The sequence below is a fragment of the Brachycentrus maculatus genome, unplaced genomic scaffold (assembly GCF_059751285.1).
Source record: "Brachycentrus maculatus isolate JH-2025_06_01 unplaced genomic scaffold, ASM5975128v1 h1tg000696l, whole genome shotgun sequence".
NCBI classification, from domain to species: Eukaryota; Metazoa; Arthropoda; class Insecta; order Trichoptera; family Brachycentridae; genus Brachycentrus; species Brachycentrus maculatus.
The window spans coordinates 251,351-265,804 of record NW_028281428.1 but is presented as its reverse complement, the minus strand read 5'-3'; the positions used below and the strand labels follow the sequence as shown (position 1 = coordinate 265,804).

The following is a 14,454-nucleotide window of genomic DNA, read 5'->3' as shown; positions in this document are numbered from 1 at the left end:
GTGTAACATTCACCATTCTACTCATGATTGACAACGGTAGAATAGTGAATATAACATGTGTAAAGTGATTGCTAAAACCAGCCTACGATAGGTTTTAAGCCCTGTAAATTCCCAGACATATTCTCCTTCATCTATGTTGAGATAAAAATATACATATCTCACGTGATAAACGTATGTATAATATGATAAATAATATTTCAACATTTTTATTACATTTATTACATTGTTCACTTATATACATATTGTATTCTACAATATAAAAAAACATAGATTTGTGAACTAAACTTCGCACACACTCAATTTTTTTTAAATGAAAATCTAAATCAATATATAATAATAAAATAATAGTTTAAAACACTAATTATAAATAAGTAAATAGTAAATATATTTTTAAAAATAACATTCAATACTTAGTCTTCACAGGCGATTCATTAAGTACATAAGTAAGCACCACAAAAGTTATCAAAACCTATAATAATAAAAAAACTATAAAATGACACGCGTAAGTGATTACACAATGTCATTGCTTCAAGGCTTCCAGCTAAGTACACAAAACCAATTTAACAAAATAGGTATTATTCTGTTCATTAACTCATCTTTGTTATAAGCCCTTACAAATAATGATGAAAAAATAGAACCTCGGATGGGGCACACTTTGTTTCCATTCAAGCTTTGTATGGGGCGTCACAGTTTTTCGTAAAATGTATCTGTGATCCTTTTGTCAGGGGTAATAGTGTAAATAGCGTTTTTTGTAAGCCACCCAGTTATTTACAATGTCTCTATTGTATAACATCCCCACAATTTTTAGTTCGGCACCTAAAGTCAGTTGTGATCAATGTTCTACCCCGAGGCGGTCGTTTCACTTAAGGCAACTCCGTAGGGGTTAGTTAAAATGGTACGTTTATTTATTAAGGTAATTATTATTGCTTTCTCTCAAAACAAATACACTAAAAAAAATAGCAAAAGATTTAAACAAAAAAATATCTGGTGAAAATTTTGATTATTGTATTTTTAAATATCATTAAAAAGTCAACGATAACAAAATTGGAATTAAGCAATGGAATCCTGGTTCCAACCTTAATTAAAGGAGTTGAAGCACAGAGTTAGCAAAATAACGATGAAAGTAGACTGAATGCAGTCGAAATGCTCTCAGACGATGTATGAATGTGGAAGAGGCGAAGATTATGTTTAAAGACAGATAAGTGTGGTGTTCCAATTCTCTCTGCCTATCCCTGCGGGGAAGCGGCGTGATGGTTTGTAAGTTATACCATTCAATAGATTTTTACATATTAGCAGTGTATAAGTTACACAAACTAAGAAATGTAATTTCTTTTATTGAAAATGATAGATGAAGATTGAAAAAATCTTAAGTAATGTCATGGGGTAATCGGCAAAAGATATATAACCGAAGTAAATTTATACATGACAAAAAAATATTATATACAGAACCCTCTTCTTGAATGAATACCCCTGGAGATATTGAATATAAGGGACATTTTTTTATGCTACCCTACACAAAACACGCGTCGATACATTTTGTTGACAATGAATTCTAGTTTGGGTACTGTATTCTTTGTGCAATCAATGCTTGTTTTTTTGTCATCCGTTGGTTAGAAAAATACCCAAGAAAAAAAAACTAGACATTAAACATGACACTGCGTTTAAAAAATCACATTCTTAAAAAAGGCAGAACAAGGATACAATGGATGGAAATAAAAAAATGAAGACTGGTTTCAGTTATTTTAAATTTATTTTATACAATTTGGGTTCATTCTGTTTCATTATCTACAGCGAGCAGTGCATAAGGCGCAGCAATGAACGAATAAATTTTATTCATAACATTTTTGAGTGTGCCCAATGCCTTGTTTACAAATCTGGGTCTCTCCATTTAGAAGTTATACTATGTGAAGAAACAAAGAATTGTGAACAAAGATTTTGACACTCCCGAAATGCTGTGAATAAAATAACTGGGCAAATTATAAGCTTCATACAAATGTTAAATCACGTTTTCAGGCGTCTCCTAGAATGTGAAATGATTCGGAAGGAATCTTGCATACATTTAAGAAACAAGAGTCTAAAAATGTACTAAATAAAAAGCTTAATTAAATTAACCATCGATGGTGCTGAGAACTCTTGAACATGAAAGAACGGGAATATTTGATATGTGTATATATTCCCAACCATAGAGAATAGTGGTTGCCAATCATGAGTAGAATGGTGAATGTTACATGTTAATAAAGTGATCACTTAAACCTATCTACGACATGTAGTTAGCCCTGCAAATACTCAGACTTTAATATTCATCTTTATCTTTATTGAGATATCAAATACAATTCGATATGATTTTATAATATGGTAATTAAATTATATATTATTATATTTTCATCCAAAAAACACAAGGAATATGTTTGCGTAGTGTTTACAGTTACTATATCAATAGAAAGGGTTGCAGCTGTAATCTCTAAACTTTATCACTATGTAATGTATACTTAGATCACTACACGAGTAATTTGGACACCAAATACAACAGATGCCGAGGTTTGAAAATAAAAATGATCACCTTATCTTTTGTAAACGGTTTCTGATTAATTTTCTATTGTCACATGAGTCAAAACCACATATTATCTGAATGATGCTAGCAACTACTAACGCTGACACATTCACAGATATGAATTATAGAGAGTATAAATAGATACAAACAAAGACAAATTTGTTTGAAATAAAATCATTGTATTTAAGTTTAAATAACTATACTCAAACAGTAATTTAAAAATGCCATAACAAGGTTAAACAATTGTACCAAAATTAATTTTGTTATATTGTGAACAATTAAATACAATTTAGTAGACTCTAAAAGTCAGTGTTTGATTTTAATAATGTAGGAGTTTCATCATTTAGAGTAGTGTGGTTGTCAATCACGGGTAGAATGGTGAATGTTGAACGTGGGTTAAGTGATCACTTAATTAGCCTATGATAGGTCCTAATGTAAATACCTAGACTTCCATATTCTTCTTCAACTTTGTTGAGATATAAAAAAATTATAAAAAAAGTGTAGGATTGTGGTCCCATGATTAGTGTCGCGGACTCACCCAAACTACCCACTCTACCACAATTTGATACCTATTTCTAATAATGCGCCGCTTAGGCTCACAGAAATTGTATGATATTGAAATATTTTTGTAAATAATAAAAACACACATATTTAATTTTTTTACTAAAAATAATAAAAATATGTTAATGCTCTTACTCTTATTTAAATGAAAACACTTATTGGCAATGCTGATTTTTAATGTATAGATTAGGGTGTATTCACAAAAAATGTGTGTTTACGACGTTTTATTCAGATGGTTAATTACCGCACTCACGTTTGTAAGAAAACTCACAAAGAACCCCTGGAATACATTGCATTACTGATCTATTCTTGGTGTTTTATTTGTGGTATGCGATATTTGCTTATTTATTTTGTAAGTTAGTGTATTTTTTTAAACTAAAGTGTCACCATATTATGAGCACAGAACACACTTATGTCGGCAAACACCAAACGACGGATAGGTCACGCAGCATTAGAGCTCTCGAGGCTGACTTTAACCTTTGGAAAGGACGACCGCCTGTCTTAAGGAACTCGAGGCAATAAACATTTAAGGGTGCATGTGTATTTAGCAAACTGTCTCGGATATTATAATTGTTGACTTAGGGGCAGGAAAACACGGGGTCGCGTCGCCAGAAAGCCGAAACATCTGTCCCATAAGTGATTTACATTCAGGGTTACCTTGCCTGCTCGACATGGCGGAGGAATTTCGGCACAGGATGTGATCAATATGTTGCAATTTGACGTGAAATTTCTGGTGTTTAGGAAAATATTAGCTAGATTTATTTGTCAAATTGTGTTATTTGAAACTGATTTATTTGTTTAGGACCTAAAAGGTGTTTTACAAACTGTAAAATTGACCATCTTGACTTTTTCCTTTTTTACTTGAATAACGTCTCCATTTTTATTTCTTCCGTCGGTAACAATAAATTATATTTGTTTTTTTTTTCAAAAAAATAAGTTGGATTGACTTTTTATTTTTCAATTATAATTTGAAGAAAAAAAGGGGATTATTTCAGTTTTTTTTAAATTGTAACTGTATATAACACCACGTTACGTCGCCTAAGTGTTTGTTTTTTTAAAACAACATTATTCATCATATTGCTATTACTATATTTTCAACTTTTGAGAAATATGGAATGTAAAAATAAGTTAAAAAGCAGAGTGACCGTGTGAGAAAAACGATGTATGTTATAACGAAAAATTTGAACATTAAAAGAGAATATCATCCTGATTTAGGGATAATTAAAAATATTTGAAAAGGTTCCTTGAGGTGGTTTGGAGATTTAGGTATGAATTAAAATGTGTTCATACCTTTGGCAAATGTACCTTTGTACTTATTTACTTATTAATATTTAATTATTCATTTTTCAAATTGTGAATTATCGTTTCACAAGACAATCTCGCCTAAGGGCAATAAATTCCCGGAATTACAAAGTATTGAAGTTTGTTGAAACTCATTTAATGCGAAGTTGCTACACAACAAATTACTTCCTTTGAAATAGAATCCCCCGTTTTAATTCAGTTTATAAACATACTTCCAGATTAAAAAAATAAATGCTTCGTTTTCCTTTTATGTGATAGGTATGTAAAATATTTTTGAACAAAATTTGTAGGTAGGGGATGTAAAATAATAAAAGATTTTTGAAAAACGTTTCAGTCCCTAGGAGTACTCACTAGTCGAAAAATCTTAAATTTTAAACGATAAAAGTGTGTCAATTGTTATAAGATGGTTTGATCAAACTAAAGATATAACGATGTATTCCTTGATTTCCCTACATTAAGACTTAAATATCTTGTGTTATGTTGTAATAATAATAATAATAATAATAATAATAACCATAATAATAATAAAAGTAGTAGTAATAATAATAATAAATGATATTTTATAAAGCTACATTGAATCAAACAGCACAATATAAATCAATAAATAGGGGGAATTGGAATAATGATACTGCAAATCATATGTGTTTTTAAAAGTTTTTCTTAAAGATAAACTCACTCTCACAGTTTCTACCTGCTGGTGGAAGAATATTTCATGTCATAGAGCCTGTAACAGCAAAGGCACGCTCCACAAATTTAAACTACTGATTGGGAGCTGGTAAGATCACTTTACCCATGGCAGTGTATTACCGTATTCACCTGGGATGAAGTGTGACACGTGTATTAGTCGTCTGGGATGCACAGTTTAAATTTTTTTATTATTCTGGAACAATACGATGCATCGATTTATAGATAAGCAGAGTTTTTATTTTACCCTTTCGTTAAAGCGTAACTAATGCAGCTCTTAAAGTAGTGGAATGATGAATCATTTGATTGTTTTTCGATAATATTTGAAATTTTGATTAAATTATTCGTTGTAAGTCAATTTCGTCTATCTGTGCACTACTTTTCCATTCAAACTTCTTGATAATCAAACTGTTTCTAGCATTTCCTCGTTGCACATTCGCTTCACGTGGTTCCACTCTTCCTTAACTATTACTACTACAGACGGATAGGATGGAACGCCACACACTTTTCTTTCTTGTCATACACTCCTAGCTTTCTTCATATCCACACGAGTGTGGTGTTTCATCCTGCGGAGAAATGGCGTGATGGTAGTAGTAGTAAAATCTAAGTAAACGAAAAGACGTTACAACATTATTCAACTTACCCATTTATATATAGTTTCCGTTACGTTTTTCATATGTGTCATCGCCTTAAATGTGAGATTATGAATACCCTAACGTCATATCGTTATTCGTTAACAGAATAACATATGATGATATTAAAATAATATATCCATACGTTTGCTTCAGCGCACATGGTCTGGGATCAGTAGCGATCACGTGTGTGGCACATGTGTGAGGAGACGAGATTCTTTTACATACAGTAAAAAAGGAAAAGAGTAAATAACGTTTAATGGAACGCAATTTTAATGGTGTGAATGGGAGTCCATTACACAGATGAATGATAAATATCACAGTTTGGGGTGTAAAGCAAATAAAACACATGTTTTTAGAAATGCATAACATAAATATAGATATATCAGTGTTCAAACAGTTATGATACTCATACATGATCCAGGGCTTCTAAATTACTTATTTCAAATGAATGTAATTTTCTTCAATTTCATTAATAAATATTTTTCAAAAAATATTTTTTTAAGCAGGCACTTTATTGATTTTAGAACGTATTATAATTTATTTTAAAACATTATCCATAGGGTGATTTTTTACCCCATGGATGATGTTTTAAAATAAATTATAAATGTCTCATCTGATTTATATTATCCACTGACACTTCGTGATGGAATTGCTTTTTTAATATATTATTAGATTAAAACCAATATTTTTAGCTTTTCCACTTTTTTTATTTGACCAGCGACCGGGTTTCGTCGTTACCGACATACCAGTCTGATGATGTCGGTAACGACGAAACCCGGTCGCTGGTCAAATAAAAAAAGTGGAAAAGCTAAAAATATTGGTTTTAATCTAATAATATATTAATGTCTCATCTGAGAAAAAGCGTCTGTCTTTTTTTTTATACAAAAGAAGATGGAAGTCTAAGCAACTAATAGCAACACTATCAGATAAAATTTCTTATCTATCAACATTTGAAATGAATCCTACAATAGTGCATATTTATATATTTTTCAAAATCTAATGCAATATGTATTTTCAATAATGAGCACAATAGGGAACATGATAATAATAAAACTTAGACTGAGATTAACATAGGAGTATTTTGTTACATTTTTTCCCAAAGGTAACATTTATAACACATAACTAACAAGAATAAATACGAATTTATTATGTATCACTAAATTTTATGTACTTTGCCAAAAAAACGAATTCTAAATTGTTTAAAAAAATACTATTTATTAAAAAAATCGTTTCTCCACTGATGAGTTCGTCCATTTTGATGTATGGTATATTCGTTCGATTTCAATTAAAAAAATACTGATAAATAAACTTAAATTAAGATTTTTTTAAATACAGAAAAATATGCTACGCACGTGTATGTATTGCAGTATATTTTCTACCTATACACGAATAGGACGTAGTTAGCCCTTAACCTAGTAAAGTACAAACCGAATTCAGAATTCGGAATCGACACATTCCTTGATAAGTTACAATAGCCAATGTCGTTCCGAACCATACCCGACCTTTTCAATACAAACCCTTACCCTCCGCTGAATTACTTACCATAAAATACTCCTAAGACCTTCTTTAGTGATACCAGCTTCGATTGTTGCGGAGAAAAGTGGTGCAAAAGTAAAAGGGACATATAGTCCTTGGAATGTGTTAATACACTTAAAAAAGAGAGCCTTAAAGGCAATCTGGTCGCAAGAATATAAAATAATAATTAATTTTAAGTTTGTTACTGACATTTTTTGGTGGAACATCGTTTTAAATAATAAAATACAAACTACGTAGTTTTTTCCACATGAATTTTATTTGACCAGCGACAAATTTAATCGTAAACGACATTATCATTCTAGTCTGATGATGTCGGTTACGACTAAACTAAACCCGGTTTCTGGTCAAATAAAATAAAAGTAGAAACAGCTGTATAGTTGTTTTATTATTTATGAAATAAAGTCACATACTATCATATATATGTTAATAAAAATAGAATTCAATGCAGTAACTTTGTTTTATTTTGGATATATTACCCAACAATTCGATTTGGTCATGACGAGTCTTTCGTGGCCACGCTCATTCGGTATCCCCATTCACATTCGTCAAATATAATCTTATAGTTGTTTTCTCATAACCCTTTCACTCCTCATGATTAAACCAACCCAAAGTACCTTTCTCAATCTTTTCAACTCCTCGTAACAGTCTTACATTCCTTTTCAATATCCTCTTTTTTAATTGACATACTCGTACGTCGATTATTTATATGTATAAAAGTACAATTTATCATAATTGTTTAATTATTATCATGAAACTGGCTTCATCGGAAGCAACTCTTATCTTACCTTCATTCTTCAACGTCATAGGGGTGCAACGCTTAAATTTAGGCTATGTTTCCTATTCTTACTTAATATTATAAAGTTGAATCAGTATTTGTGATCATTCTAAGTATTCTTAAATTAAGCACTTAAAGCTTGACTATAAGTCACATAATTAAATAATTAAACTTCCCCATGTATGCAACAAAATGCTTATCAGTTACATTTTTTAAATTACCTTATCGTTCCATACATCTATAATAGTAAATCCATGTTACACGATATTTAGTTGTTACCTTCGTAAGATTGTTATCGAGTCATATTTACCGATCCATCAATGCGTTTGACAATGCATTTTCTAAGTCATATGCTGATAATGTGAATGGGTGTGAAAGCTCACACAGCGCGTGGTACGCTGTGAAGGGGCACTTAAAGGCGTCAAAATATGCCTGTGTAAATAGGGGTTAATGGAATTCATTTTTGTCAGCGTGGAATGGTAAAAAACGCCCCGGGCGGGGTGAGGTGTAATGCTGGAGTGTTTGTTAGGCAGAATAAACATTATGGAACATGAAACGATTCCATTCTATCTGGAATATTGTCAGTAACGTGGATCAATATTATCATATGTCGGTTGGAAGCAAACACGGCTAAGTCGCTAACTAGTTTCCAGTTTGATCGTTTTTACTACTGCTACTACCATCACGCCGTTTCTTTGCAGGGGTGGGCAAAGGGGATGGAACGCCACATTCTTCTCTCTTGGCATTTAGTCCTAGCTTCCTTCACATCCATGCATTTGGTCATACATGCCCCCCGATTACGTAGACTTTCGACACCACTAGATTTTAGGCTCTGATTGATCTGGTCATTCAAAATCTTTTTCGACCGTCCTCGTTCTGTTCTCCCGTTCACATTCGCCAAATTTAGTTTCATAGTCATTATTTCGTTTTAATCCCTAGTTCAACCTTGCAATATTTTTAATATCTTCGTTTTTAATTACAACGATTTTGTTATCAACAATTTTCTGCACATGCGTCTGAGAGAACACATTTCAACGACGTTCACTCTTCTTTCATCCTTCCTTTGCCAGTTCCATGTTTTGCTTCTATACACCAGTGTCGGTACCAATGCTCCGCTGTGAACTGCCAGTTTGGTTTCCATGGATATATTTTTATTTGCAATCACTCTATTCAAAGCACTATTTACTCTATTTCCAGCATTGATCGTTTTTAATAACACACAATTAGTTTTTAATTTATAAATTATAAAAAAAAAAACAAATTAAACAACACAGCGACTAACTCAATCTAGGTACTACATTGTAAAAATGACGAATAATATATTATTTTAAATAACATGTTTTAAATTTTGATTTCAGGTGATAAGCTGTGAACACCAGTGTGAAGTGAAATTAATTTTGAGGGATATTAGTTTCCAATTTTAATGTGAAAGTAAAGTGAGAGAATTTACTTTTATTGGATAAATAAAAAAATAAGGTTATCAAAGTGACCATGAGGTGAATCTGCAGTTGAGCAGTCACGTGGTGTGAGTGCGACGGAGATGGCGCCTCTTCGGGAGGTACTGCTCGCACTTACTGTCATCATACTACAGGCCAGATATGGTGAGTTTTCAATTTACAAAACGGTTTAATGGATTCTTAATTGAAAAACCGTTTCCTCTTTTCCCATTCGCTTACCGTCAAAATAATTCCATTCTTCGAAACTTTAATCATTTCTTCCATGTTTTACAATTTGAAATTCCAAAGGGATTCTTTTTACTTTTTACTCAAATCCGCTGTCACGAAATTAATCCAATTTCGAGGGAGACATTTCCCAAGCCCGACTTTGAAAAAAAATCAGAAAAAGTTTATTAACTGATTACAAGTTTTAATCTGAGCTCAAGTCGACAAAAGATAAAAGTCGCTTATATATTTTGAATAATGTGAATTGACTTGACCCCGTAGAAAGGCTCAACCCGCTTAACCTTAGGTTCAGTAAGTTGAATTGAACCGAGTTCTAGTTGCTTGTCTCAGCTGTCAATTGTACTTAAAGAGTAATGTATACGGGCTCGTATTCTTGGCTTCTTCCGCCGTTTCCCCTTATCTCTATCTATTCGACGGTTTTGTATTCAAAAGTAAACCGTTGTAGTATTGTTGCGAGACATTAATTTTCTGGAAAGGCCGGGATTAAACTGTCAGATCAAAGAGTTTCGGAATAGAAAATATATTTCAGGTTTTTCGAACAAAAACCCTTCATAAAAGCAATACGTTTGTAAGTAGGTAGGTACACGTCAACAAACATATTTGGTATAATATTTTTTAAATATTTTCTATGTAAATAAACGCACCAATTTTTTAACATTATTTTTTGTCATCTAAAAAAAGATTAATAATAATATAGAAGTCTGGGCATTTACAGGGCTTACGATCGTCATAGACGTGTTTAAGTGATCATTTTACACACGTGTAACATTCACCAATTCTACCCATTTTTGACAACCACACTACTCAAATTCTTGGAAGTTCTATATAAATGAACCAATTTAGAAACATTGTTCTTGAATCACTAGAACGTCATTAGAGACATCTGTTGTTAAAATGAAAAGAAGCTTTTTATTGAGCAGAAACTCTTTTATTAGTATGTGAGGTCCGATTTCTGGATATAATCACTTAAAATATAAATCCTGGATTTTAATCAACGAAAAACCGCCTTCCATTGTCATTTATCATTCTTGTGTACAATAAAAACACTCTCCCTATGATCCATTGCTTACTTTGTGTAATACCAGTATTTTAAACACGTATTCTTGACTACCGGTTTCGAAAAATAATTCCATCGTCAGGTCATTAACAAAATATATCACGATTCGACATTTGTATAAAAATAAAATTTTGAAAGAGAGAAACAAGACAAAAAAACAACGGATGATAAGGAGAGTGTTTTATTACCATACCACAAAGTTATCAGTGCTTTTAATATACAAAATATAATATATTATATGCTATACAATCATATAGAAGCGCCCTTGAAGTAGTATTTTACGAAATGGCGCTACATAAATTATGAAGAATTATTATTTAATATTTAAATTGTGTTCATATATTTGAATTATGTGTTGATAAAAACAAATGTACAATCGGCACATAAAAATTCACAAGAAGTAATATTTTCATAGCACTTAGTCGCTTATAAATGAGCTATGGCGTGTTAATACATGGTTTATGGTGTTTTGTAACACAAGTGGTGTTCCTTCCTGCCCATCAATCAAGATTAGTATCTATGGCTTGTAAATCGATGTAAAACACATCACACCACATTCATAATATAGTAATGAACTTACGGCGATGTATCATTATACATGAATATGTAATACTTTTCATGCCCTGCTATATGAGTGTATCAGTAAACTAAAAGAGATTATCACCCGATAAATCATATAATATATGATAATATTTCTGGTCTTATAAAACAATTTAGGTGAATTAATTGATCAAATTAATAATGGATGAAAGAACAACTGATTTAAAAAAAGTCATGGATATAATATCAAAGAGAGTTCAGTAAAAAATGTATTTAAACGCTTTTACTACTACACTTTGCAAGCAAACTTTAATTTTTATATGCCTACAATAGTAACATAAGGATAAATTCAATTGAATAATTAATATTTGATCAGCTGTCAGGAAGCAAGCTGTCACCATGAGCAATGTTTAGTATTACATTTATTGTAGTTAGTTTAACAGATAGCACTGCCATTGAGGTAAATAAACTGTTTTTCAAAAACAACACGTATTTCCCTGACACGCGTACAGTATTTAAAAACATGAGCATAATTTGATGAAACGTTGTGTCGAAATTTCAAAGATTTAAAACTAACAAACATTTATATTTTTATCCACATAGATGATATTGTTTTAAATAGATTGACTGTGAAATATCTTCTTATTTTGTCAATGTCACTAATACGAGAATATTTTGGAAACTGAACAAGTTCCAAAATTAAGACACAAAGATGTCACGGATTAAGGTATCAAGAATCTCTACTTTAAACGAGTGAAACGTTGTATTTATGTGTATTATACGAGACAAAGACATGGTCCGATTGTACCTATAGAGATAAATCAACCTGTGACATGCTAGATTACGTAGTGAGAAGTGAAAAACAAGGGTAAAACATTGATACACTGTATAAAGATTGGACGTGGAAAAACCTGTGATAACAGTGGTGTATTGAAAACCATCTGATAACTGGAAATCTCTTAATAGACCAAGGAAAATATCAAAGGAAATTGAGTTTTGAGATGACGTACTTAACTGTTATCACAGTGATCAGATTTTGGTCCAATGGAGCATTGAACGTCTTATCGCATACTAGGGTCTTAATTAAAGCCCTTTGATCTTTACCAAAATTTACTTTTCAAAACAAACAAAAAAAGAATAACATTAAGGAATCGTTATAAATAATTTAGTGATATTTTAACAAAGATGAAGAAGATTATTGAGACGGCCATTTGGAGGTCTAGCTAACGACCTATGATTGCGAATAAAGTGATCTTTGTATAAGAGTAGATTAATTTAGTTCTGTGGAAAATTCGACATTCTACCCATGATTGACAACCACATAACTCAATTTTTAAAAGTTGGACATAATGTTGCAAGAGACAACATACGTTTTAGAGAAAAAAAAACGTTATATTTTATTTATAGGACAATTTATATAGCGCTTATTTTGTAAATAATAAAGGACGATTATATTTTTTTTTACTGTATTACATTAAATTTTAAAAACGATATTCACATGTAGATAGTTATGTAACGCAATAAATTTTATTTAATCTAGTTACTATACATATATTAAAGATCCACAAAGGTGGCTCCTGAGGTTTGAGTTTTATTTTTATATTTGTGTGTGTTGCATTTTAAAATTTTCGTCAGTTATTTTTTTGTTGTTAATAAAATATGTGCTACATTGATCATTATTTTCTGAAATAATTTGTGTAATTATCATTAACTTCGAATACCGTATTTAATTTAAATGTATCTTAATTTGACATGAAAAAAGTATCAATTTTCCACTTTTTTAATGAAAGAAGATGGAAATATGAACATCTCAAATCTTACAACCTGGCATTCAGCTGGCTTAAGCGATCACTTTATACACTTGTGTAACGTTCGCCATTCTGCCCATTGTTGAACATCTATATTGCACTAATTCTTAAAACATATGAATTTGTATGTAATTTATATGTTGGTTTTTTAATAAATTTGAACATCAAAAGAACGAATAAAAATAAATATATGTACACAGTGGGGGCGGAAAGTTTTTGAGAAATATAATACGTAACAGGTATGTTAGTATTTTTAATCATTCAAGTTGCAGTATCGGGTATCTTTGATTTGTAGCTTCCAAAATCGGCTACAAAAAGCTACGCTACGCGATCCCTTTTACCGTGTTTTCCTACACACCCTTGCTCTATTTGCAGCCATGGTTACCTGAAGAACCTACCTGCACTAATACTAGGGTAGGCGCTTATCCTAACAGAAAAGGCACGGGAAATCGGACAGGGGGATATTTCACTCGAATGGGGTGAGACGGAATCTCCACGTTGCCGCGCTTAAATGACGGCGTGATCCCGATATCAAGGGCTGGAGCGATTCAAAGTGTCAAGCATTTAACTGCAGTCAATATAAAATTGCAGCGTGCCCTAAAGGCATCAGGAAAGTTGAAATATCCTTTTATTATGGAAATTTGAGATGAAGAATAATAAATAAACTATTCAATTGGCAACATGCACTTGAATGCCGCTTTATTAATATTTATTTATTTATTTTATAGATATAATTTTTTTTTTTACTATATGTATTACGGCTCTTTAGGCGTGGCCTGTGTTGAGCCGAAATACTTACATGTTGATAAAATTTTAATTTTTTTATTATTATTTGTTTTTTTTAAATTTTTTATTATTAGATTATAAACATTACATATAATATATACAATAACAATTTACAGTATAAAGTATAATTTACAATATGAATGATAATCATAGCGAAAAGCAGTCTCGTTGCTCAATTAGATCAGGTTTTCTACCTAAGATAATAGAACGCAACACGACTCTGAGTTTGTATACATTTATCGCCTGATATAGAGGTAGACAGGAGTATACAGAATTCCCCATTTATACCTTTTATGAGATACCAACCGTGTAAGAAAAGGTACGCTAAAAATATGTTATGGACAGGTTTCCTTGTATAAAAATTAAGTATTGAGTATCGCATCTGAATTTCATTTAAAAATATCTAAAATATAAATATTATTTTTATATCAGACATTGGATTATTCACCCTGTGGATGAGCTTCTCCCGGAACAAGCTAAATAAATACTTCATCAATTTCTCAACTGATGGCGCTATAGTCAGCCATTTTCCAACCA

The 14,454-nt window shown here is 31.5% G+C and overlaps 1 protein-coding gene across 1 annotated transcript in view; it reads left to right on the top strand.

Moving 5' to 3' along the window:
- LOC148300529 (roundabout homolog 2-like) overlaps positions 1 to 14,454 on the top strand; it is a 42,363-nt gene that overhangs the window by 9,757 nt on the left and 18,152 nt on the right. Inside the window, exon 2 of the mRNA XM_088274631.1 lies at positions 9,403 to 9,645. Coding sequence (XP_088130757.1) covers positions 9,585 to 9,645 — 61 coding nt within the window. The 5' untranslated portion in view covers positions 9,403 to 9,584. The remainder of the gene's footprint in view (positions 1 to 9,402; positions 9,646 to 14,454) is intronic.